The sequence below is a fragment of the Chinchilla lanigera genome, unplaced genomic scaffold (assembly GCF_000276665.1).
Source record: "Chinchilla lanigera isolate Chin_1 unplaced genomic scaffold, ChiLan1.0 scaffold00019, whole genome shotgun sequence".
NCBI lineage: Eukaryota > Metazoa > Chordata > Mammalia > Rodentia > Chinchillidae > Chinchilla > Chinchilla lanigera.
This window is the reverse complement of record NW_004955420.1, coordinates 28227016-28253146: the sequence shown is the minus strand read 5'-3', so window position 1 is coordinate 28253146 and position 26131 is coordinate 28227016. Positions and strand designations below refer to the sequence as shown.

General features: G+C 62.5%; 1 protein-coding gene across 1 annotated transcript; it reads left to right on the top strand.

Moving 5' to 3' along the window:
- Vipr1 (vasoactive intestinal peptide receptor 1) lies at positions 1-18557 on the top strand (the record flags this gene model as incomplete). The annotated part of the gene is given in 12 exon segments (XM_013513578.1): positions 1-112; positions 3927-4034; positions 8685-8791; positions 9598-9704; positions 9882-10014; positions 11762-11915; positions 12332-12392; positions 12594-12660; positions 12927-13018; positions 14785-14914; positions 15112-15153; positions 15510-18557. Coding segments are annotated over 12 exon segments (1305 nt in total), but the record flags the coding sequence as incomplete, so codon positions are not given.
- Between the last annotated feature and the right edge of the window lie 7574 nt (positions 18558-26131).

The window sequence follows — 26131 nt, the reverse complement described above, 5'->3', positions numbered from 1 at the left end:
GGCGGCTGGGAGATCGGGCTGCAGCAGGAGTGTGACTACCTGCAGGAGATCGAGAGGCAGCAGGAAGAGTGCCTGCAGGAGGCACAGGTGGAGAATGAGACGGAGGTGGCAGGTGAGAGGCACAGAGGGGGGTCCAGGTTCCCGGCGCCCGCACTGCTATGCTTAGGGGCCCAGGGCCCAGGCCCCTCCCTTCCCTGCTGGTCAGATGGGGTGCATGGGGCTGACTGCACCCAGAGCAGAGCTGCTGAGCGGTGAGAGTGGTTGAGAACTTACAGGAGGCTCTGGCCCTCTCTGATACACGCATGTGTGCACACGCGAACACACACACACACACACACACACACCAGGGCTGGGGGCCCAGCCATCAGCTGGGAGGATGTGGAACAGTTCTGTCAGGAGAAGTGGAGATGATGCCTGGGACATGAGCCTGGATGTGATGCAGCAGGGGTGTGACGTGGGCGGGAACTGGCAGGTCCCGGGCTGGTAATGGGAACTCAGAGCCATCGCGGCTGCGCAGAGCAAGAAGGGACACCAGGCTGCTCCAGACAGGTCTGGGAGGAAACCGAGGCTCTGGCCCACCCTCCCAGCACTAGGCTCTGTCACCCAGTCCCCAGAGGATGGGGGCGACACCCAGACCCCAGGCTGCCCGCCCCCACAGCCTGGCCCACCCTCCGCAGGCTGATGGGCCCCAGCTCCTTCTGAACTAGCAGCAGGAAGAGGGTGCCCCGCTGCCCCAGCCCAGTGGCAGGGCCATCAGCACAGAAGGCGGCACCCTCTACTGAGGAAGGCAACCTGGCTCAAGCCAGGTTAAGAAGGGCGGCAGGTGGGGAAGCAGAGGGAGGGTGGGGCACTGCGGTCAGAGGTCGGAGGTTAGAGGTGGGCACAGGGTTAGGGAGGGCCTTCCGGCCTGGTCAGCTCCTCAAGGTGGGTGACAGGTTAACAGCCTCTCTCCGAAGCAGCACACACCCTTCCCGTCGGTGGCTCCCAGCTCCCTGCCACCTCCCTGGGGCCACAGCGCCGTACCCTGCCTGCATCTCCTTCTTGGCCCTGGTGCTGGGCCCTCGCTTCCTGTACCCCCCAGTGAGTGCATGTGGCCTGGAAGATGGGTCCCGAGGCAGGCGGCCCATCTCTGGGGCTGAGACCGAGGCCCATGTGCCCCCTCCACCCTGCAGGACAGGAGCAGGCCAGGACAGCAGACAGATCCCAGGCTCCCACGGCAGCTCCTCCCGGCCCTGAGCCAGGCCACCTTGTGATCCCGATGAGGTCACTCCTGGCACTCGTGCCAGTAGAGTGCCAACACCCTGCGCTCAGCAGCGCCCGAGCCCGGGGGAGGGGGAGCGTGGGTCCGCAGGCCCCAGGACCTGTGAGGCCTGGTATGGCACCACATGGGCGCTCCTGGCCCGCCTCCCTCAGGGCTGCATCTGTCCCTGGGTCCGACTCCGAGCCTCTGTGAGCTGGTGTGCGTGTTCATGTCTGGCTCTGCCAGGCGTGCTGTCCCCGGGGTCCCTGGGGGTGTCTGTGTGGGTGGATGTGCATGGTGCACAGGCTGTGCTGGGGTCTGTGTGCCCCTCGGCTGCGTGCCCTTTCAGCATCCCAGGTGGTGCCCATGGTGTGTGTCTCGGCCAGAAAGGCAGGTTAGGAGGAGTGCCTGTGGGAGACGTGTGCCTGGAGGACCTGCATCCCGTGTGCGGGCACTTCTGTGACGACGGACAGAGCCTCCGTCATCCTGCTCGCCACCCTCACCCAGGCTCCAGAGTGCTGGGATCACAGCCCCCGGCGGGCACACAGGGCCCTCCGAGCGCAGTCCGCCTCAGCTCCCTGCCCTGCTTGCTGACCCGCACCCGGCCCGGCCTGTTGTGTGGACATTCTTCCCCAAAGGCCCAGTCGCCCTCCGGCTGTCCCCTCTCAAGGACAATCACCCAGCTCCAAATCCACCCTGGCCTGGGCTAGCATCCGGAGTCAAAGAGCCCAGGCCTGGCAGGGACCGTGCACAACAGGAAGCCTGCATGCGGGATGTGCCCAGTGCCCCCGAGAGGGATAAACAGAGTTTGGCAGCAGCAAATGCCCGGAGGACCCCCCATCCCGCCTGGACCTTCGGGCCAGAGTGCGGTGAACAGGCTGCACCCCTCAGTGGCAGTGTGACCTTGGCGGGACCCGATTCAGGTGTCAGCTTCACCATCTGAGAAACGGAAGGGTTAAACAGCTGTTCATTTAACGAAGCTAGAAGAGCACTGGGCACATACCAAGCCTGTGTAAGAGTTTGTATGCATAACTGGTGAGGGCCTAGACCACAGCCCCTGGATTTGATGGTCAGGAGGATGTCATGGCCAGGAGGCGTCCTGCACGGCCCAGAACAGAGGAGGGACACAGCGACGCCACCAAGGCTGGGGAGCACGGGGCAAGGAGGCCCCAGGACACAGGTGTGGTCCTTGGCTTCCAGCTGCAGGTGCCACCTGCAGGCACCCGCCTACCCGCCTCCACCTGCACTGCCCCTCCAGCCCCCGTGTCCCAAGGCTCTTCCCCGAGGGGGGCGGCCCTCCACTCCTCTTCCCAGGCCCCCTGCTTGGGAACTTGTGAACCTTCGGACCTGGGCTGGGCTGGGCTTGGCCCAGCTGGCGTTGACTTTGGCTCCGGGGTTGGGTTTCCTGAGCAAATCTATGGGCCTGGGCTGCAGACGGACAATTAAGCCTCCCCGGGGAGGGGGTCTGGAGTAGCCCTGTCCCTCCAGGGCGCCAGGGTGCTGGAGAGGCAAAGCTGTGGCGTCAGCATCTGCCTGATAAAGCAGACCTGTGGGGACTTCCTGAGCCCTCCCCAGTGGACCCGCAAGACCCAGCTCTGTGGTGGGGGTCACAGCCTGACACCCCCATCACCACTCACAGGCTCACTGAGCTGTGGGCTTTGCAAAGACTCCCAACAACTAGCTGCACCCCAGTATGCTCGTCAGCCCATCATCCCTAGCATCTTCTTTTATAACAAGTGTCTTCTGATGTCGCCTTTCCTGTTATAAAATGCAACTCAGAACACACATATATAGTCCTTCTTTAAAAATCTGACAGTCTATAATAGGCCCTCTCAGGACGACTCTTGCTTCTGGATGTGGAATAACAGCCTTGTTTGTGTCTGCAGAGTGGAATCTGTTCGCATTGTGAACATGTTTAAAACCACTGCTGATAATTTTGCAATAGGAATTTTGAAATCAAAATGTCAGTTTTCTAACAAATCATACAACTAACGGCTACTCCTTGTGCTGCCAAAAGAAAACGATGTTCTAGCTATAATGTAAAAGAAAAAAATGGTTATAATAAAAAGATCTATATATGTTCAGGCATGATTGCACGGGGAGATAAGAGGATACAGTCTGAAGGTTGTACCTATAAATATAAACGCCGGGAGTGTGAGCGCCATAAATGCAGATTGATATATACAGGCAGTTGTAGCCGTGACTCAAATTTCCCAGTCAGCCTTGCTGTTGGGACATTATTTTCCAAAACACTGAACAGCTCTTGCTAAAGTCCCAAACAAACCGTCTTCTGTCCTTCACCTGGCGCCGTTCTCCTGTGAAAGCCCCACAAGCGTTCGGCCTGGGCGGTGAGCGCCATGGGATAGGTGGAAAGTGGAGCAGGAGCCCACGCGCTCCTTGTTGCCAGAGGTGCTCACCGGCACCAACGCGCAGTGGCCCTTCTGTGACCCGGTTCCTCACCGTGCCCACGCAGGCCTGGCATCCCCAGTGCCTGCCCATCAGATGCCGGGCCGGGCCCCCATCGCTGTAACATGAGATGCCTCCCATGCTCACAACACCCCCAGGGGGCGCTGCACTCCTCAAGGAGGACCCACAGGGGGAGCCTCGTAGAGAGCTAGAGGCGGGGCGCCTGTGGCCTTTCCCTGCTGATCTGGTGACCGGCATGTCCTTTGCCTCCACCCCACAGGCTGCAGCCGAATGTGGGACAACCTCACCTGCTGGCCGGCCACCCCCCGGGGCCAGGTGGTCATCCTGGCCTGCCCCCTCATCTTCACGCTCTTCTCCCCCATCCAAGGTAGGAGCCCCGGGCAGAAGGCGGCGCACTGGGGTGGGGCGTTTGGGCCAGCTCGCAGGAGACAGTGAACCAGAGGGACTGGAGCGTCTGGGGGACTCCCCGGCAGAGGACGTGGTAGCACTGGTGCGCTTTGATTAGCCCCTCATCTTCAGGTGACCAAATATTTGCTCAGCAGCCGATGTCTGACAGGTCCGTGGCTAGCACAGGGCTCCTGTGAGTCACGCCAGGCCTCGGGGTTCAGTCTTGCTGCCTGGAGTCAAAGCCACTGGGGACCCTTGAGACAGCCACATTGCTTTGCTGTGTCTTGCCCTGGGGCTGGGCGGCTCCAACTTCTGTCCCGCCACCCTCCTCCCGCTCCGTGGATGAGGCTTGTTAGCCCACCAGGCACTACGAGGGGCCCGGAAACGGCCACTGTCTGCCCTGTGGGGACCCGGGCTCACAGTCCAGGAGCCAAGCACAGGCTCAAAGGCATCAGGAGTGCTGGGGGAGGAAGAGACAGGCACCATATGGGCAGCAGTCAGAGGTGGCACTGCCACTGTGGCTGAGACTGGCAGGGAGAAGCCCCTGACCCAGGGAAGGGAAGGAGTTGGCAGCGTGTGAGACCAAGGTGGGCGGCAATGTGGCCCAGGCAGAGCAAGGGGCCGGGGATGGGGACAGAGGCCAGGGCCTCGGGGCCTCAACAGCGGGAGGACTTCATCCCCGGCCTGCTGAGAAGCCACTGAGGGTGTGAGCCAGGGGCTGTCACAGTCTGGTTAGGCTGGCAATGGCTGCCGCTGGCTTCTGAGAGGAGGAGGTGTCAGAAGAGGGTGGGGTTCCTCACTGTCACCTCAAAATGCCTTCCAGGAGGAAAGTTTACTGAGGTTGAGACTGCTTGGCCGGCTTCCAAGCAGAAGGGCGTGGTGGAGGAAAGATGCTCTCCTAGGGAAGCAGAGAGAGGGAGGAACAGGGGAAGGGGCGGGACAAGATGGCACCTCAGGGCCTTGCCTCAGGGTCTGCTTCCTCCAGTTAGCCCCACCTCCTGATCAGCCCTTTGACCTATGACCCCATCTATGGGTTAGTCCACAGACAAGTGAGAGCCCTCTGGAGCCAATCCCAAGAGGCCTAGCTGCTGGAGCCAGGCCCTCCACACCATGAGCCTTCCAGCCAGCATAGTGGCACACGCTTAGAATCGAGTTTGAGGTCAGCCTGAGCAACTTATTGAGACCCTGTCTCAAAGCAAAGGTTCTAACAGGTCTGGGATGTACCTGAGTGGTAGAGCGATGGCCTAGCTGCTCAGCAGGCCGAGCTCTGAAACGGCGGCAGTGAGGAGTGCCTGACTGTGGCTTGGGCTGAAGGTGTTCTCCTGGTTACCAGATGGCCTAGCCTGGTTACCAGAGCACCTGGGCTTCAATTCCCAACACTTTCACAAAAGCTTCTTGGGGGACCGACATTTGGGTTTCAGCCCAACAGTAAGGCTGAGGAGGAGCAGTGTAGAGGCGAGGGGTGAAGAGGAGCAGCACCTCAATGTTGCCAGTTTGCCCCAGCTGTCCTGGGCCCAACCTTGCGTCCCAGCTCCCCGTCTGTAAAGTGGGGCTGGCAGGACGTCAAAGGGTCTCCAAATCACCCATATGCACCCAGGCTAAGGGCTTCAGCCCTGTGCAGACCCCAAGGATTCTGGGACCCTCGCGTGGAGGCCCAGGGCCATGCTCCCCTTGCCCGGCCTCCTTGACACCCATGCTGAGCAGTCCCGATGGCACAGCCTGGCAGCAGCCTCCTGGAATCCCGGGCAGTGCCCCCTCCACCCCTGGATGTGGTCCTGCAGCTCCTGGTTTCAGTGGTGGGCGCCAGCCCCTCTGGCTGGCCCCAGGGGCTCTACAGGGAAGGCAACAGCAGCTCTTCCAAGCAGACCCCACCTGCCACCAGAGCTCACTGGGCCACTGAACAAGGTAGATTTTAGCACCTGCCAGCTGCCAGCAGATACCTGCACCCAGTGGATCCCTACACAGCTGCTGAGCAGGCCGAGCTCTGAAACGGCGGCAGTGAGGAGTGCCTGACTGTGGCTTGGGCTGAAGGTGTTCTCCTGGTTACCAGATGGCACAGTGTGAGCAGCTGCCCTCACATTCCAAAGGGGGCGTCTGTAAGGTACGGTAGGGACAGTGCCAGCCCCACGCTTGCCCCTCTGGATAACGGGGCTGAGGGTGAGCGCCCAGGAAGGGCCTGGCTGCGGGAAGCAGAGGGCAGCTGGGCAAGGGCAGAGGGAGGCCGCCTGCAAAGCCCTGGGAGAGGGCGGCCAGGCCAGCGTTCGTCCCTGAGCTCTGGCCTCCTTCCCAGGGGCAGCCCGCGTGTCCTTCAGCTTGGTGTTTTCATCCACATATGTGAAAAGATGGTTAAATAAATAGAAGGGAGATACCGGTTGCCAAAGCAGGGTCTATGTCACCCATATCTGTGGGGTCTGTGGGACACCCCCATCCCTCCCTGCCTGGTCCTGGGCTGCAAACAGGAAGTCCTGTGCCAACCTCAAGTTGGCCCCTGCTCTCCGGGGCGAGGCACCCCTAGCGGATTCCGCAAGACAGTGCATGGTCAGCCAGGTACCAGTACTGCGGATGGCCAGGTAGAGGGGGACCCGTGCAGAGAGGGGGTGACGAGGTGAGGGTGAGGAAGAGGGGGTACTGGGGGAACAGAGAGTGGGGGGATCCCTGAGTGCCGAGGGAGGGGCAGCGTGCTGCTTTCAGCAGAGGAGACTGGGGGGGGCGCTCCCCGAGTCCCCTGAGGCAGGCTGCGTAGACCTGCAGTTCCCAGGGTCCTCTCAAGAGCAGCTCCCTGAGGCCGGCCTCGGTGTCCCCTCCCACCACCTCAAGGACAGCCAGGCCCCACAGCCAGGAGCCCAGGTGGACCTGGGTCACTAGCAGGGTCTGCATCCCTGCCTGGGAGACCCGTGTTCGGTGGGGACACGTCCTGTCCCTGGCTGGGCACATGACTGCACCGCCACGTGGTCACACACACAACGCATGCTGCTGTGTAGGTGCTGGCCACGGGCCTGGCACAGTCAGACCAGATCTGTTCAGAGTGAAGCTTTCATGCCCGGCCTCAGGCCAGAGGCTTTGGGTCTCACCCCCCTTTTCTCCTTGCCCACGCCTGGGGGGTCCCCAGAAGAACCAGGTCCCGAGCGGGCGGCAGCAAGATCTTGGCTGAGCTCAGAACCCGGGCAGGGCTCAGGCTGGGCCAGCACCTCCAACTGCCCTGGTGGGAAGCAGGGAGGGCAGCGGGAGCTGAGTCTGTCCTGGAGCCTGCGCTGCTGCCCAGGCAGGAAACCGGCCCAGCCCAGTGCCCTTCCTTACTGGAGTCCTCCCTGCCCATCCCAGGCCAAGGGTGGACTTGGGCCCTGCTCCTGCCGGGCCGTCCCTCCAAGCCCCGGCCACCCCGGCCTCACGTGTGGGGTAGGATGCTTCCGAAGGCTGCCTGGGGCTCACCGAGAGAGTGCCAGGGAGTCCTGGGTGTGTCCAGGCGTGGGGCACTTTGGAAGCACTGAACACGTGCACGGTGACCCTCCCTGAGCACACAGCGTGGCTCCCTGGCCTCCCAACACACGTCCCCAAAGCCCAGGGCGGGGCAGGCTTACCTAGGAGGCTCCAGAGCCCAGAACAGATGCCCTGTCCTCCCTGTGTGGCCTCTGCAGTGACCAGGAGCACTGGGGGCTGGGGATTGGACAGGCCGGGCTGCCAAAGGCGCTCTGCGTGGCCCTGACGCAGGGGCGTCCTTAGCTGGTCGGCGTGAGTGGCTGAGGGTGGAAATGCGGCTGGGGGGGTGGTTTGGACGGTGGCCGTGAGGGTGGCCGTGAGGATGGTGCTGGTGGTGGGGATGGTGATGGCTGTGGGGACGCGGCTGTGGGCCCTGTCACTCTGCATGGTGACGCTGCTGGTGCGGGCTACGGGCGAGTCCAGGGTGGGAGAGGGCTCTTTTCCGCTCCCCGCCATCTGCTCACCCTCCCCGTTCCAGGCTGGGGAGGGCACTGAGGCCCCAGGCAGTCCTGTCCCTGTGCTTTGGCCTGCAGCCCCGGCCTGGCCTGTGTCAGCCCCGGGTCGCATGGCAAGGGCTGCTGCTAGCTCTGTCCGGGATGGTGCACCTTGCCCAGGAAGGTCCCTCCCAGGGCTCCTCGGCTTGCCCGCTGTGTGGGGTGTCCCCGCCCTCACTCTGCCAGGCTGAGGAGGACCGTGCCCGGTCATGACAGGGCTGGGGGTCACTCTGACCCTCTGCAGCAGAGCCTGTGACAAGGACCAGTTTGTGCCGCAGTTGGAGTCAGTTTCTCCTCCACAGGGCACAGCCCTGAGTGTCCGCTCTGACGCTGTCCCCAAATGTCCCCAGGGGGCCCTGCGTCAGGGTGGCCAGGGCCCACCAGCAGCGGGGTTGGAGGAGTGGGGGCCCCACGTCAGGGTGGCAGGGCCCACCAGCAGCGGGATTGGAGGAATGGGGGCCCCACGTCAGGGTGGCAGGGCCCATCAGCAGCGGGGTTGGAGGAGTGGGGGCCCCACGTCAGGGTGGCAGGGCCCACCAGCAGCGGGGTTGGAGGAGCGGGTTGGGCCCTCTGCCTGCTGCCCAGCAAGGGACAGCCACACTGCAGGGACTGGGCCCCCTCCTGCATCAGCCTCCTCCTCCACTTCCGTCTCCGCCCAGGCCGCAATGTGAGCCGCAGCTGCACGGACCAGGGCTGGACACAGCTGGAGCCCGGCCCCTACCCTGCTGCCTGCGGCCTGGACGACAGGGAGTCCGGCCTGGACGAGGTGGGCACCACACCCTTGCCCCTGCCCATCCCCTGCCCTGTCCAGTGCCCCTTCCTCCTCTGCCCTGGGTAGGTTGCTGTCTGCAGGTTGCCCCCAAGGGGCCCATGAGGACCAGCCGGGGTGCAGGGAGGGAGAGGGGAAATCGAGGTACAGATACCGCAAGGAGCCGGGGTCAGGTGCCCAACAGCAGGGCAGGCTCGGCGGAGGGGCCTCACGTCCTCTGCCCAGGGCAGGGCCCTGTCCCCAGCCATGAGAGCACAGTATCTGTGGACAGGCGAGGGCCTGAGTAAGGCGAGGGCTGGGGTGAGCAGAGCCTCAGCGTGGAGCCTTCAGTGGCTGCGTCTGCCTGTGATGACATCCGGCCCGAGGGAGCGCCCGAGGCCCCGACGACTCTGACTCTACCCCACCCGGGCAGGAGGGAGAGGGACGCCGTGTGTTTGGGGGGACGTGGAGAGGGGGGACAACAGGAAGCCTTGGGGCCCAGGGTGGCGCTGCCTCCTCCAGGAAGCCTAGGTTGCCTCCCAGGTCCCTGAAAGGAAAGGACTCCCAGTGTCCTCTTGAACATTCTGTACCAGGCACTTCCTGGCCACACAGGAAGCGGCCCGGCCATCTCGGCCCAAGGGCTGAGCCTGGCGCTGGCATGGAAGGGGCACAAAGGGGAGGAGGCCCTGAGGACTCACTGCTGGCCAGGACACAGTCCTGACCCAGCCCTGGGCAGCCTGGGCTGCAGGATCCCCCAGCCAGGGAAGGGCAGGTGGCAGAGTCTGCAGCCCCAGCCCCCACCAACACCTCACCTGCGCCCCCAGCAGCAGCAGACTCTGTTCTATAACTCGGTGAAGACCGGCTACACCATCGGCTACAGCCTGTCCCTGGCCACTCTCCTGGTGGCCGTTGCTATCCTGAGCCTGTTCAGGTAAGCCCGAGCCCGGGACCTGGCCTCTGCCCCTCCCCAGGGTGGCCACAGCCTGGCCCGCCTGCCCTGCCCTGTCTCTGCACGGCAGGGCTCAGAGGTGCCTCTGGGCTGCCCCGAGCACAGAGTGGAGCTGGTGGGTGGGGTGCAAGGCCTGTGCCCCAGCTTTGCCTCCCCCAGGAAGCTGCATTGCACCCGGAACTACATCCACATGCACCTCTTCGTCTCCTTCATCCTGCGCGCCGCCGCCGTCTTCATCAAAGACCGGACGCTGTTCGACAGCGGGGAGTTGGACCACTGTGCCCAGGGCTCGGTGAGGCCCCACCCTTGCCTCAGTTTCCCCCGGGACCCTCCTCTCCCTGCTCCTCCTCCCGGAACTTATCCTCCTCTAAGGTGATGCCATGGCCGTTGGGGCGTTGTCACACCTGGCAGGCCTGGCGGCGGTCACACTGCCTCCACTGCTGCATTTCTGAGGCTCCTTGCCTCAGTTTCCCCATCCTTGCGCGCTCTCGCTGACCGCCCCCCACCCCAACCCTCTGCATCCCGGCTCCGGCCACCATGCTCCCCTCCGCCCCCACCCTGCACTGCGCCCAGTCAGCCAGGCACATACAGCTCCCCAGCTCAGTCCAGGCAGGGCCATCCTGGGGAGGAGGAGGGAGCCCTGAGCAGTCACCGCAGTCACCACGGGCTCCACCGCCAGACTGGGGCTCAGAGGCCCTCGCTGATGTCCCAGTCTGGAGACACCAAGAGCGCTAGAGCACCCTACCTTCCTCCCTGGCCTGCAGCCAAGGGCTCACTGCTTCCTGAGTGACCCCAAAGCATGGCCCATGATGGTGGAATCTGCAGTCTCAAGAAGGGCATGGGGTGACCAGGCATAGGGTGCACACCTGTAGTCCCAGCCATCAGGAAGCTGAGGCAGAGGATCGCCATGAGCTCAAGGCCAGCCTGAGCTACATTTCGAGACCCTGTTTCAAAAAAACAAAAACAAAAACAAGAAGGGCTTGGGGGTGCTGAGCCCAGTTGGCATGGTGTGCAGCCTTAGGCTGGTTGGGGGATGGGGAGGTGGCATCCCTTTCTGTCCTCAGCAGCTCTGCAAAGCTGTCCCAGGGTGAGGGGAAGGCTGTCTCTCTCTCTCCCTCCGTCCCTCCCTCTCTGTCTGTCTGTCTGTCTGTCTGTCTCTCTCTCTCTCTCTCTCTCTCTCTCACACATACACACACACACACACACACACACACACACACGCACACGCACGCGCACGCGCGCACCTGCCCTGCCTAGGAGTCCTGTAGCCGAGCAGGTGGGGAGAGAGGGAGGGAAGGAAGCTCACCTGCGAGTGGGACTCGAGTGCCACCTGCGGAAGGACTTCCCAGGCCCAGGGAGGAAGGGCTGGAGCCTGTGTCCTAGGTTCTGGGGGAGAGGAAGCAGAGGGCTCCCTGAAGGACGCGCCTTAAGCTCTGGCCGTGGCCACCGTGAGCCCTGCCATTGCCCCACTCGGGTCTCCCTTTGCCCATGGTCCTCGCCTGCCAGGAAGCCATTCTCCCCCGGCTCCTGCAGCCCACAGCCACCCCGCCTCACCTCCTCCTGGCCCCTGTGCCCAGCCCAGTCTCCCCCACCGCCCAGCGGGCCACAGTGGACCACAGCCTACACCGCCAGGCTTCTCCACCCAGGGCCCTCCTCCACAGCTCCACTTGCTGGAGTAAAATGCATGGGCCCAGCGCCCCGGGGACTGCGGGTTGGCGGTGCCTGGGAGGTGGAAGCAGAGATGAGGACTGGGCCACCGCGCCCGGGGCGGGTCGCTGACGGAGAGGCGGCTGGCAGGTGGGCAGGCGGGGATCGCCAGGAGGATGAATGGACGCTGCACGGATGCGTGGGCAGTAGACGAGGACAGGAGTGGTGGGTGGCAACCGTCTAGTGCGTGGGTAGAAGGCTGCATAATTAAAATCGTGTCCGATGAGCTAAAAATCAAGAGTTGGGTCACACAGACACGGATGGAGATCTGGCTGCACAGGCCGGGGCTGTGGGGTCAGCCCTCAGCACAGGAACCCTCTCCCTGCCCGCAGGTGGGCTGCAAGGCGGCCGTGGTGTTCTTCCAGTACTGTGTCATGGCCAACTTCTTCTGGCTGCTGGTGGAGGGGCTCTACCTGTACACCCTGCTCGCCGTCTCCTTCTTCTCCGAGCGGAAGTACTTCTGGGGGTACATTCTCATCGGCTGGGGTATGGTACCGGGGAGGGCTGCGGCTGGGGGCGGGGCGGGGCCTGGGTGGCCCCAGGGGTTCCCCCGCAGGCCTGAATCCTGCTGGTGATAAAAGTTCCCGGGCGTATGACCCTGGGCGGCCTGAGGCTGCTCTGCGGGGGACCCCAACACCCTTCCCTCCCCATTGGCGGGGTGCCCTGTCGGAGTTAGAAAGGACCGTCCTCTGGAGCTGTGTCCACAGCCTCTCACAGGAGCATCTGTGCCCAGTGAGCAGCGCAAGCAGCTGTACCTGGCAGCCCTGAAAGCTCACCCCTTTCTCTCCCACCCATTCTTTCTCCCAAATCCCTCCCTCTGCCCTCTGCTCACGCCCTGTGCCCTCTTCTCTCCTCTCCTCCCCTCTCTTCTCCTCTCCTCTCTCCCCCCTTTGGCCTGGCAGGGGTGCCCAGCACTTTCATCATGGTGTGGACTGTCACCAGGATCCACGTTGAGGATATCGGGTGAGTGGTCACCCTGCCCGCCCCCTGGCTGCCTGCACTGGCCCCGCCCAGCCTGGGGCAGCCCACAGCTCCTGGTCCAGAGAGGCAGACCCAGGCCTCGGTCTCTAAGGCCCCATGCGGAGCAGGACAGGGACTGGGACGGGGAGGGGGACAGGGTGGGGCGGCCAAGGACCGTGTCCCCTCCCCCCACGCCCCACGCAGGTGCTGGGACACCATCAACTCCTCCTTGTGGTGGATCATCAAGGGCCCAATCCTCACCTCCATCTTGGTAAGGGCTCCTCCGCCACACAGAGAAGGGGAACTGGGCCACCGCACCCCAGGTCCCACAGGAAATGAGGGACCTGGCTGGGACGAGGCTTCCCAGTGCCCCATGCCACCAGTCAGTGGAGTAACCGGAGTGGGGGGCCGGGGCCCAGACTGAGCGGGTGCATCCCGAGGGGCAGGAGATGGGGGTGGCGCTACAGGGGGTCCCTGGGAGGAGGAGGAGCGACCAGAAGGCAGGGCAGACACCCAGTGCCTCTCCTGCCACCCCAGGGGAACTTCGTCCTGTTCGTCTGCATCATCCGGATCCTGGTGCAGAAGCTGCGGCCCCCCGACATCAGGAAGAGTGACAGCAGCCCCTATTCGTGAGTATGGCCCGGGCCCTGGCACCCCGTGCCACCCGTGCCCCTCTGAGGACCCCGCCCTGAGCCTCGGAACTCACCAAAGGCTACAGTGCCCTTGCCCCTCACCCTGGAGTCCCCTGCCTCTGGCCCCCATGAGGCTGTACTGTGCCCCCTCCTAGCACAGCAAAGGGGCACAGTAACTGTACTCCAGGGGTGCCCTGGGGAGCCCCATCTGCCTGGGAGGGGGTCATGTGTAGGGCTCTGTGATCCCTGACTCAGCTGGGGCAGCGCAGCTTGCACTCCTGGCCTGTGCTCTGGTCCTGCACACTGTCCTGGCAGTGGTCCCCACCTACAGGGACACCAGCAGCCCCTGCGGGGCTCAGTGCGGAGTGGGCGGGGTGGGTATAGAGTACCCTGAGCTTGGGTGCAGAGAGGCTGGCAGAGGCCAAGGGGCCTGTGCGCCTCAAGGGGAGGCGGAGCCCGAGCCCTGCCCCACAGGAGCCTTTGGGTGCAGGGAGCCTAGGACGCTGCTGGCCCAGCTTCTCGGGGAGAACAGGCGGGCCTGAGGCTCCAGCAAGGACGTCATGCGCGGCTGGACTTAAGGATCTATTCTGGAATCATGAGCTTCTTAGATGAGACACAGCTCATTCTCCCCGCCCACACTCGGCAGAGCATCCCTTCCCGCTGGAGGAGGGAGGCCCCGTGGGGGCCTGCACCCCGCCTGTGCACCCTCGCCCTCGCCTTTGCTGGGGACCTCGTCCCCCCACATGACGCTCAGCGGGGCTAGAATCTGGGAAAGGCCTGGGCTGGGTTGGCCAGGCCCATGGGCGCGAGCAGGATGGGGAACAGCTGGCAGCAGGTGCAGGGGCCGCGGAGCAGGGGATGCTTTCCCTGGGAGGGGCTGTGGGCTGCCGCTCCGCCCACCCGCCGTGAGGCTTCCAGTTAAAGAAGGCCTCCATCTGTCAGCTGCATGGTGCGTGGGGTAGGTTTGTGCTAGGAGGGCAGGCAGCGCTCAGGATCCGCTAGGCCCCGGAAGGAGGGCAAGGGCAGGCAGAGGTTCCTCTGCCCAGGGTCACGATGCCCCCGCTAGGCCCTCCCAGAGCTCCCCCGCTGGGAACTCTGTGCTCCCACTGCCTGGACCAGCTCAGAGGCCAGCTGCCCAGGCCAGGACCAGGACAAGCCCTGTGCACTGCCCTTGCTGGGCACAGGCTGCGAAGGAGGAGCAGGCCCCGCAGGCCATCTAGGAGTGGGGTATCCGTGGGCCTGGGGAGCAAGACCAGGAAAGGCCACGTCCTGGAGAAGCAGGCACAAGAGCCCAAGGGTGGCACTGGCCAGTCCCAGGCCCCCTGGTAACCAGGCACAGCGTGGCACTCACTGCCCTCCCAGGTGGCCTGGGACATCGGGGTCAGCACGCCAGGTGGGGAGACCTCCGTCCAGCAAGGAGCTGGTCTCTCGTGGAGGCTGCACGGTAGCACCCGGAGCCCTCCTCAGTCTCCAGCGGCCCCAGGTCTGCAATGCAACTGGTTGAGTGTGCACTGACCCAGTGTACAGATTGGGGAAACTGAGACCAGGGTGGGGGAGCCAGGGTCTCTTGTTGCCCAGGAAAACCTCCCTGGTAGCTGAAAGCCCGCCGTCACGTGCCGTCCTCTCTCTCAGGATGAGTACCAGGGATCCCGTCTCTCCAGGAGGCCGGGCACGGGGCTGTGACGCGGGTCAGGAAGGAGCCAGGCGGCAGGAGGTGGCGGCGAACGTGTGGGCGCTCACCCGCCTGTCGTCCCTGTCCTCAGGAGGCTGGCCAAGTCCACGCTGCTGCTGATCCCTCTCTTCGGCGTGCACTACGTTATGTTCGCCTTCTTCCCTGACAACTTCAAGCCCGAGGTGAAGATGGTCTTCGAGCTCGTCGTCGGGTCTTTCCAGGTAGGAGCAGACGGCTTCTCGGGCCTTCAGGGAACTCTGCACAAGCCTGCTGGCCACTGGCTCGGCCTTCCCTGGAGCAAGCACTGGTCGAGCGCCTGCCTAGTGCTAGGCCCAGTCCCTACTGGGGAGCAGGAGTTGGAAGCAGGGGCAGGGCGCCTGGGGTTTGTGTCCTCACCTGTCCTGTCCCTTCCTCCCAGGGCTTTGTGGTGGCCGTCCTCTACTGCTTCCTCAACGGCGAGGTGAGCCCCTCCTGGGCGGGGGCGGGGGTGACCCTCTGCTACTCCAGGGTGGTCCTCAGACCACTATGGTCTTGTCACCCAGAAGCTGGTTAAAAGCACAGAACTCCAGGGCCACACCAGGCCTGCTGAGAGGGGGTCTGTATGACAGTGCCTGGGTGTGGGGCTCTGCTCCCGAGTTGGGGCACAGCTGGGCAGGGCGGTGGGCGCAGTGGGTGGACACAGAGGGCCAGCGAGCACCAGGGTCCCTCTGTGTAGACTCAGACCGGGGATGGGAACCAAGCCAGCCAAACCAGAACGGGAACCAAGCCGCGGGCCTGCAGCGGGTGAAGCACAGGCCTGACGGCCTCCCTCTCCAGGTGCAGGCGGAGCTTCGGCGGAGGTGGCGGCGCTGGCACCTGAAGGGCGTGCTGGGCTGCACCACCACGTCCCAGCCCCTGTGGGGCGGCAGCACGGGCGCCACGTGCAGCACGCAGGTGTCCATGCTGACCCGCGTCAGCCCCAGCGCGCGCCGCTCCTCCAGCTTCCAGGCGGAGGTCTCCCTGGTGTGAACCGCAGGCACCCTGCACCTCAGTGCCACTCCTGGGGCCTGGGAGCCCAAGGCCCAGGGCAGTCAAGGTCAAAGAATCTCAGCCTCTCCTCCTGGCTCCGCCCCACGGAGCGCTTCTGGCCTTGGGAGGACAGTGGCCCAGCCTTCAGCGAAGTTCTCAAGACCTGAGGGCGGGGAGGTCACCACCCTGGGGGCCGGGCTCCCCAGTGGCAAGTTTCTTTGGGTTAAGCCTTACCATCCAGTACTCCCCTGCCCAGTGCCCCCGGGCCGGCTCCTCCAGCACAGGCAGGCTCATGATGGGGATCTGAGGTGTGGGGTGTGGAGCGTGCACCAGCATCCCTCTCGTGAGAGGGACAGTTCAACCCGGGACCCAGGCAACCCTGGGCCTCTGGCAGTGAGGCCGCTGCACCCACGCACGCACACTGCTGGACCTCGTGGCTTCCGTCATGTGGGATCCATCACACCAGCCTTATGCACAACCAAAGCAATTGAGCTGCCCACTGGGCGCTCGCCCAGACGTTGACTGCTGCAGGCCAACTCAGCCTGTCTCGTGGATGGGGAAACCAAGTCTCGGAGACGGTGGGAGCTCGCCCGTCATCCAGCCAAGATTTGAGCTCAGACTGAGCTGAGGGAAGAGACTCCTCTTCACCGCCTTCTTACAGCCTCAGCAGCAGGATCCTCTCGGGCCTTTGTCACCCAGAGTCATTAGTGCCGTTATCCCCAAATCCCCACCCCTGGAGCATGGCTGAGGAGGCCCCAGCTCAGGCATGGCCACGGCAGCCTGTGTCACCGTTCACCCATGGGGCCACACGGACTGATGGCCCAGCCTCTGCTTGAGGACCCTGGGCTGCAGCAGGCGACCCTAAGGGTTGGCCTAGCTGGGCTTCGTGCCCTGGAGCTTCCAGACCCATGTGGCCTGGCTTCCTGTCTGTAGGCACCGCCCCCTACCCCGAGGAGGGGTCCAAAACATGCCAAAGCCAGAAGCCGCCCGGGTGGGGGCCCACATTTCCGTGTGTCAAGCAGCTCATCTCCTTCGGAGGCGTATCCTCCTCTTCCGGGTGTGACAGTTTTTATAGAGCAGGTCCCCAACTGACCCTCAGCCTCTGAGCCAGCCCAGAGGTGCCTCGCCCAGTCCTGGGCCAGGATGGACTGGAAGTCCCAGAGATGGTGAAGCTCTGGGCCACGGTCACTCCTGGAAACAAGGAGCAGCCGGGGATGTGGTAGCCAGGTCGCCCCTTCCCAGGGATCAGCCAGAAGAAGCCAGCGTGGCTGTCACCAAGGTCACTGACCTCCTAGGGCCCAGGGCAGCCTCCTGGAACCCAGCTCTCACCTCTGCATACCTGGAGGGGCGACCTCGCTGGCGGGCCAGACGGTCACCATGCCAGGAAAGGGGGGTGGACGAATGGCAAGGCTCCTTGAGAGCCAGCCTGGGACCCTTCACCAGATGACAGGTCAGGGACTGGCAACTGCCAGAGCTGCAGGAAGGACAGCAGGGTCCCAGCCCAGAACTGGAAACGCCCGTTATGTGCCTGGCCTCAAGGAGGGGGGCGTGGGGGGACACAGGGTGACCCACAAGAGGTGGCGGTGTGGAAGCAGAGACCAGGACACAGCATGAGGGGAAGACATCTGGTCCTGTGCAGGGAGGTAACGAGGTGCAGAGGTCAGGGATGGGGAGGCAGAGACCCCCCCCCCCGGGCAAGGAGCTTGGAGAAGGGGGACAGGAAGGCAACCAGAGCAGGACTTCTCCTATCCCCTCTGTCACCTTTCACACGGCCAGCCTGTCCTTATTGCCACCTGCTGGGCGCTTTGAGAGCCGACCTAATCTTGGCCTTGGGACACCACCTCCATGCGAGTGGCTCAGAAGGTGGTCTCCGCCCGAGGGTCACCGGGGAGGTGGCCAGGCACAGGGTGAGTCTGGGACAGGGGACACCAGGGCCCAGGATCTACTGCCACAGGCTGGACCCTGACCCGCCACCCTACCCTCCCAGCCCAGATGGCTGTCACCCCTTCTCTGGGAGAGGCCACCGGGTGTGGCAGCTCTGCCACCCCAGGCCAACGTGCTAGCACAGCAGGCGAAGGGCAGGCAGCCCCTCAGCGGAGGAGGGCTCCAGGTCCTAAGGAGACATGTTGCAGGCCAGGGACCCCAGAGCCCAGGTGAGCAGACAGCAGGGCCCCTGCCTGAGGGAGCGGTGAGAGGGCTGCCCGGACGAGGCCAAGGGAAGCCCTGGGAAAGCTGCAGCGCCCCCCGCCAGGGGTGGAAAAGGAGCCCGAGGCTGCTGCATGAGCACCTAGAGTGACGGGGCAGGCCAGGCCTCACCAAGGGCGGGGCGGGGTGAGGCGTGGGGTAAGGAGCAGCCCTGCGTTCCCACTGCTGCCGGGCCTCCCTCGCCCCTGTGTGGGAACAGGAACTGGGCTTATCTGTCCCGGGGGAGGGGGCCGGAGCGCAGCTGGCAGTCATTACGCACCCTGCTCTGGCCAGGAGGCCGAGCTATTAATAGCCAGGAGTTGGTGGCCCTTGAGACACAGCCTCTGGGGAGAGGGACAGTGACCTCGCTGGCTGTGGGGATGAGAGGACCATCGTAGCAACACCCCAACCTCTACGAGCGCACGTGGGGTCCCAAAGTTCTGAGAGGAAGGGGGTTCGCTTGGAGTTACCGTGGCGTCACGGCCAGAGCCTCAGACCCCAGCGCGGCCCGGTAGCGGACTCCTCAGAGGCAGCACTCATGCAAACAGGAAGAGCAGGTCCAGCCAGCGGCACGGACTCCCATCTGTATTTAATCTTCCTATTTTATTCATCATGTATTTTTGCATTAATACTTTTTTAAAAAATATTACATTAAACTGTTATTTACCTGGACTGCCCAGTTGTTGGTTGTGTGTTCCCTCTTAGAGTTTGCCTCCTGGCCTCACCCTGACGCCGGGGTCCCCCGCCCCTGAGGTCAGAGATCAGCGTGGAAGGGACCTAGGAGCCCTGCCAGCTTCCCTGGGCTAGGAAGAAAACCAAGCCTCCGCTCCACGGGGATGCCAACCAGCAGTGGAAGCTCGAGGCCGGGTCAGCGGCTCCGTGATGTCCTCGTGCACCACGTGTGACGCTTTCCGTGGGTCCCCTCTGCCCGCCTGTGTGACTTCGAGACCGCTGTCGCTGTCCCAGGCATTCTGCTCCCCCAGCGCCTCACCCGCTGGCAGGAAGGGTGTTTGCTGCCCACTCTCACTCGGGCCGCCGTGCTCAGGAGAATCGCCTCCCTGTCCGCAGCCTCTTGACTCCTGCTGTGCCTGCCCTGCACTGCAGCCGTGCAAGGGGCGGAGGAGAGGCCGTGTGCCAGGGCCTGCACAGGACAGCAGCACCGGGCCAGAGCCCCCCGTGCACGACAGGCCCAGTGTCAGGCAGGAGCTCTGCGTCCTTCCTCCTCTGGGAGCCGAGGGGGCTGGGGTCCGCACCCAAACCTGGCGTGGAGTCTAGCTCCAACTCTGTCCCCCAGGAGGGCCACCGGAGGACGCTGGCTGCGGGACTCCTCTGGCACGCGGCCTTCCCCGCCCCAGTCCCGCTCCCAGCCACGGCGGCCTGCTCCCCAGCCCTCCCGTCACGGCGGCGCGGGGGCTTAGGGACTGGAACTCCAGTACAGGGATGCGAGTTAGAGTGTGTAGTGTTTTCAGAGTGTCGCCCCACATGTTCGCCCTGCAGACCAGTCCCGAGCACTGGGCAGAGGCGAGCGTGAGTCCGGTGAGCTCTGCATGGAGATGAGGACTCGGGAAGCTTGAGGAGCTGCTCGAGCGAGGCAGTGGCGGCCCTGTCTGTGGAGCGGACATCAGTGTGGGCCTGGCAACCTCACGTCCGGGCTCTGTGGACACGGCCTGGACAGTGTCAGGGACAGCACTGGGGACGAGGGGTGGCGCAGGGTTAGCACAGTTTGAGCCCCCGGGCAGGGGCAGGGGCAGGGGCAAGCAGTGGTCAGTGCACAGGGGCCTGTCCCTCCAGCGACCCGGCTGCAGGCTATCTCTGGGTGGGGACCCGTGGGCCCCCTCCCGGCTGTGTCCTCTGTGCCGAGTGACAGAGAACAGGCAGCTCTTGAAGAGACTAATATTTACTCTTCCAACGGGGCTGGCACGGGCTGCTTCCTGCGGCTGGCGCTGGCTGGCCCCGGGATGGAGATAGGGAGACGTCCCCTCGGACGCCAGCGTCAGCACGAGACAGTGCCTGTGTGATGCGGACAGCGTGTTCCAAGACCCCTCCAGCTGGCCTGCCTGGGCTCCCGCACCTCCGTGGGGAGGGCGCAGCACCTCCCCGTCCCTGCTGGACAGCTCCGTGAGAAAGTTCACTCCAGGGTTGGCCCCGCGTCCGTCCGCTGCCCCCAGCCCTTGCTCGGCCCTGGGGTCAGCACAGGCTATTTCTGGGCTAGAAGGACTTGCATGGGGGGCACCCCTGCCCCCTGCAGCTGCATCCCCCATCCCCAGAAGAGCCCTTCCTGGGAGTGCCTCCTGTGGGAAAGTCTGAGGCGGGAACCGCTGTCAGGCGGCCGGGTCTGGGGAGGGCAGTTCCCCACCCAGACTGGCCTCCACCCCCAGCCACCCCTCTTCGTCCCTTCCCCACTGGGCAGCCCTGGAGGTGCAACCCCTCTGGCAGTGCGAGGACGAGTCCTGGAGCTCGTCCCCTGCGGCCGGGCACAGGCCACCTCATTCTACCAGGGCGCTCAGACTGGCGCCTGGTAACCCACCCCTAATTCGCACACTCCTGCCCCACCCCAGGTGACCATTCCATGGATTTCACACGTTTTGCTCGCATCTATTCTAACAAAACCTCCGATTATTTTGGTGCACATAGGAGCAACTACACAGAAGTTATTTTGCACTCAGCTCTAAGTTGAAAAGCTCCATACACAGGCCACAGGGCCATCTCAGTCCAGGGTGCTCCGGGTGGGCCAGCACAGGACACTTCCCGATGGGTACCACGTGACTGTGCACTGTCACAGGTCGTGTTCTGCTTCCATGGAAGTCTTTGTACCTGTTACCTAAGTGTCTTGTGTTTTCCCAGACACAGAACCCAGACTGAGATCTCCACATCACAAGGTATGAGCACACACGATCTGGCTGTTGGTCGGCGAGGGCTGTTGGGTGATTTAAATAACAGGCATTTACTTCTCATGACTGGAGGCCGATGTGTGAGATCACAGTGTGCAGTAGCTGTCTCATCCTTCACCTGGCCTTTCCTGTGTCCCAATCTCTCTTCCTCCTCTTTTACTATTTGTTTTTTGAGACAAGGTCTTGATATGCAGCCCACCCAGGCTAGGCTTAAGTTCACTAGGTAGTCCAGGCTGGCTTCAAACTCACAGTGATCCTCCTGCCTCAGCCTCCCAAGTGCTGGTCTTACAGGCGTGTGCCACACGCCTAACTCCAATCCCTTCATAAAAGGACCCACACTCATGTCCTCATCATCTGAACTTCCATCTGAACTCTTACACCTGTCTGCCAGGACTTCAGCGTAGGAGTTTGGGGGCGGCACCAAGCAGCACGGCTCTGCAGACATGCTGTGCGTCTCTCCTCGCTGTGGACAGCGCGTGGTGGCCTCCGGTTTGGCGAGTGTTCTGAGTCTTGCGTGGGGTTAGCGCTTCCTGTCGCTCCCACAGGCTTCTCCCTGTGTGCGTGCATCTTCTCGCGTGCAACAGCTCTCTGGGTTTCTCTCCCGTGACTTGTTCGTCTCTCACCGGGATTGCTGTCTGAACTTGCTGGTTTCTACGAACTGCTTTTCAAGCATTGTTTAACTTTGACCATGACACTTTTTTTGTAATCAAATGTATCAATCATTTTGCTTGCAGGGTTTTGCCTGTGACGTTTTTAAGGAGTGCTTTTTTCTTTGTGTTTTTATTTTTGTTTTTTGCTTTTTTAACCCTGGCGATTGAACTCAAGAGTTTTTTAAGGCTTTTTGTTTGTTTGTTTGTTTTTAATTCCAAGACAGGGTCTTGCTAACTTTGCCCAGACTGAACTCAAACTCAGTCCTCCTGCCTCCAGCCCCAAAACTCGGGGCTCACAGGCGTGCCCACCAGGAATGCCGAGACGTACCGTTCCAGCCTCGGCCGCGAAGATACTCTTCATGCTCTTCAATGAACGCCGCAGATGTTGTTGCCTTCATGTCTGACCCAACCTCTCAGGGCCGGCTCAGCAGAGCCGGGTAGGACGCTCGTGGGCACACAGAGGGGGGCCCTGCTGCTCCACGCCCATCCTCCACAGGCACTGCCCAACAGTGGGCACTACAGGCAGGGCCCACAAGACAGCAGCTCATTGGCCATGCTCCTCACCCAGAAGGAACCTTGTGGGGTGGACCGTGCCTGGTCTCAGCCCAGGGGTCAGAGCTCTGGGCTACTGCGACCAGCTCTCGGGGGCAGGACGCAGCCTTCCACCTGCTCTGCCAGCCTGCAAACCCCAGAACCCCACCCATTGGAGGCTTACTTAGGAAGCTTCGCCTCCCTTCTGCAGCCTCGGGCTCAGGACAAATGGTGTGGAGCTGTCCGCCCTGCACAGGCAGCCGGGGCAGGGAGGATGGAGCACCCGCCTCCTCTCTGGGAATTCCGTCAGCTGCCACAGGACAAGCGACCTGGGCTGGGAATCAGGCTGTGGCGGGCAGCTGCGCCCCCTGGAGGCCATCGGTGACGGCCTGGGCCTGAGAGACGCTGTGAACCCACAGCCCTAGGTAGAGATGGGGTCCCAGGAAACTGTTGAGGAGAGAGCTTAAAGGTGCCTTCGGGGGTCTCTCGCGCCCGCCAGTGTGCAGGCCCCTCCTGGGTCCGGGCAATGCGCTTTCCCGGGACTAGTCGGATGTGACAAGGACCGGGACAGCAGGCCCGTTGGGGGGGCGATCCCCTTTGGTAGCCCGGACCCAGCGCCAGGACCACTGCTGTGTTGGCCATCTGAACCCTGCACCTGTCTAGATATCACTGGAACAGGACAAGGGCCACAGCACCACCACCCTCCACACCCACCCACCCACCCATGAGAAAGGACCTCTCACAAAGACACACACACGTTAGTAAACAGCTCGCGTTTATTCTGCTCCCACCCCTGCAGCCCCCATCGAGCTCTGTATACACAGAATATAAATGGCTGCACAACTGCTTCTGCGACCAATACAAGCTTAGGTCTCACCAGTGCGAGGCGGTGAGAGAGTGCCGGTCCTGTGCTCAAACCAGACCTTCATGGCTGCATGAAGCAGCTGGCAAGCGGGCGCCGGAGAGGAGGCCGTGGAGGAAGTGGTTCTCCCCAGGCCAAGTCAGCCTGGGTGCTTCACCCTGTGAGCAGAAATGTCCACCACACAGACCAAACCCAGGGTGAAAGCCTAGAATGGCCCGTGAGAGGGTCTGTCGGGAGCCACCTCAGAACCACGGAGAGAGAGGGCCAGAGGCCGCGTGTATCGAGCACAGGCAGGAACAGCGCACACTTGAGTCTTACCAGAAATAACGGTGGACTGAGCCCCAACCCCGCCGGCAGTACCGGGGCGGATGTTCCCTCTCTAACCGGTCCAGGTTTTAATGACGCGCATACTCCGTGGCCCCTGCTGATGAGATTTCCCCGGCAACAGAAGTCTGCCATCCCAGGGCTCTGCCCTGCAGCAGGAGGCAGTCCGGGTCTGGGACGGAAGACGAGCCCCTCACACTGCAGCACCGTGAACGCACTCGGGGTGGCCGGCAGACGTGGCCACGCCAACAGCCTGGTGGACGTGGAGCGGTGGGGTCGGGTGAACTCACAGCCCTTCTCCGAGGGCACGCTGACCCTGGGCCCACCCCGAGACCCCTCCACTACCACAGAGCATGCCAGGGCCGCAGATGATGTTAGCACCATTTCCCAGAGAGGGAAACTGAGGCAAAGGGCAGCCACCTCCACTGTGATTCCCGCTGGGCTCCAAGCCAGCAGGCAGCTGCCCAGGATGCCCCCCGCCCCATCTCTCAAGGGCACATCCTGCTGTCCCCCAACCTTCAGCACCCACAGTGCACAGGCAGGGCCTCCCCGGCGTGGGTGGGGCTCTGCATGGGCCGCCTGGGGCGGGGGCCACACCCGCACAAGCCCCACCCCCTCCTGTCCACGTCTGTCCACACCTGTGCCACGCAGTGCAAACTGCAAGTGGGTTCCCCAAGCGCGAGGAGCAGCCACAGAGCCCCCGGTCTGCTCCCCACCTCGGTGTCCCCACGGCTGTCATCTGTGGCAGCGCTGCGCACCCACGCACCCTCTCCACCTCAGTGAAAGCCACTCCCCCCAGACGCCAGGCCCCCATGCCCATGTCCGGGGCTGGGGGTGCACAGGCGGCAAGAGGAGGAGCGGAGACGAGAGAGGGTGGCCAGCGGCTCCTCCGACACCCTTTCCCCAGCCTCGGAGAACTTCAGATGCTCGTTCACAATGCCCATCCCAGGCTCCTTGGTAACGGGGCACAAGCGCAAGCAGCAAGCCCAGGAGTCAGGCCGTGGGCCTCTGGTCCCAAAAAGGATAGCCGTCCCCCGCCAACGGGCCCTGCTGTCCCGGTCCTTGTCACATCCGACTAGTCCCGGGAGCGCACTGCCCTGACCCAGGAGGGGCCTGCACACTGGCGGGCGCGAGAGACCCCCGAAGGCACCTTTAAGCTCTCTCCTCAACAGTTTCCTGGGACCCCAGATCCGGCCCTGAGGATATGGGAGGTAGCATCTGACCGCAGGAAACAAAGGCCTGCCAGCAGTGAGCCCAGGGCAGGCGGAGCCAGCTTCTGGGTGTGGAGCCAGCTTTTGGCGTCAGACTGAATAGGGTGCTGCAGCCTCCATGCCTGAACCAAGTCTGCCCAAGCCCAGGACTCCCTGGAACAAAATCCCCACACTTCCTTTCTGTCCCCAGCCTCCTCTCCGGTGAGCAGGGCCTCCTTCAGGTGGACCCCAGCGATGCAGAGCTGCTGCCCTCACGGTACAGTTTCTGTTTGCAGAAGTGAATTCCACACCATCAAGATGCTGACCGACCACACCCGGCCAAGGGCGGGACGTCTCCGCGAGTGTCTGCGCGGGCACCAGCGAAGGCCACCTTTGGGGACCGTTTCTAACCTGCTGGCTGCACAACCATGGTCACAGCCCAGACACCAGAGCACATGGGGCACAGGGCCACGGGACAAACCAAGCCACGCGAGCTTCGAAATAAGCATGTTTCTGTGCTGCTTCTACCAAGCTTTTCTGTGCTTCATTTAAAACGGCTCTTCTACCCTTCATGGCCTCCCTTCCTACTGGAGCTATCCTGAGAGTTATCTCCCAGGAAGACTGAGTTCACCCGCTAAGTATAGGGAAAATCAGCGGAAAGCAACTTCGACGCCTATACCTGACGATGCTGCCAAGATGGTTTTCACATCCAGATCCGTGTTAGGCTAAGACAGAAAATTCCCGTACAAGAGAAGAAAGTTGCTGTGTAACGTTTTCCCAGTCCAGTTCCGAGCCAGAGCCTTGTTTCTCCTCAGATGATTCTAAGGTAGTACAACGACCACGAATACAGTAATAACCAAACAGGAGGGGTTCTCTCAGCCGCATCCTCACCTCTGCAATGGCTTCCACCTTTCTAAACTATCAGAACAGGCCCTGCAGCTGGTCAAGTCACACAACCCAACGGCAAGCGCTCTGGGCAGCTATGGTCGAGCTCCTCAGATTCCCGACTTCTCAGACAATCCAAGGGGGCTCCCAGAGAGCCTGCGGCAGTGACACTGCTAAACAGGCCACCGAGACCTAAGGGACCTCACTCAAGAACTGTATTTTAGAAAATGATAATCAATCTTTTAATAATGTGTCAATAACACCTTTATAAAGTTTTGGAAAGTTAAGATCTACTTTTGTTATTTGTTTTGCGGTACTGGGTATGAACCCAGGGCTGTCACACTGAGCTACATCACAAGCCCTTTTCAATTTTTTTTTTATTTTGAGACAGGGTGTTGCTAAGTTATCCAGGTTGAACTCAAATTTGCAATCCTCCTGCTTCAGCCTCCCAGACTGCTGAGACTTCAGATGTGCACCACCACATCCAGCTACATCCTGGGTTTTGTTCATTAAAAATGAGGCTAGGATCTAATTAAGATTCTTGGGGAAGGTACTGAGGAGTCATTAATTTGAACAGTACTCTGGGAAGAGGTACACAGGGTCACGTATTCATCATCAGCAAAACGCCAGGCAGGGACAGAGTGACAGCACCCGTCCTGACCGACCAGGTCTGGGCCGCGCCAGGGAATCAGGGAATCACCTTCCCTGGTCTCCACCGGGTGGCCGGCGTCAGGCACCCTGAGGGCCTTCTTCCCAGTCATGCCTCCAAGCTGTTGATCCACGGGACCGGCGCTCAGCTAACTTAGAAAATCTCATACACCCCACAAGTGAGTATAAAGTGTGTCTCCACCCTCTGTCCCTCCACCCTAGAAGGGTGAGATACCCTTTTAAAATTAAATAAACTCAAGATTTC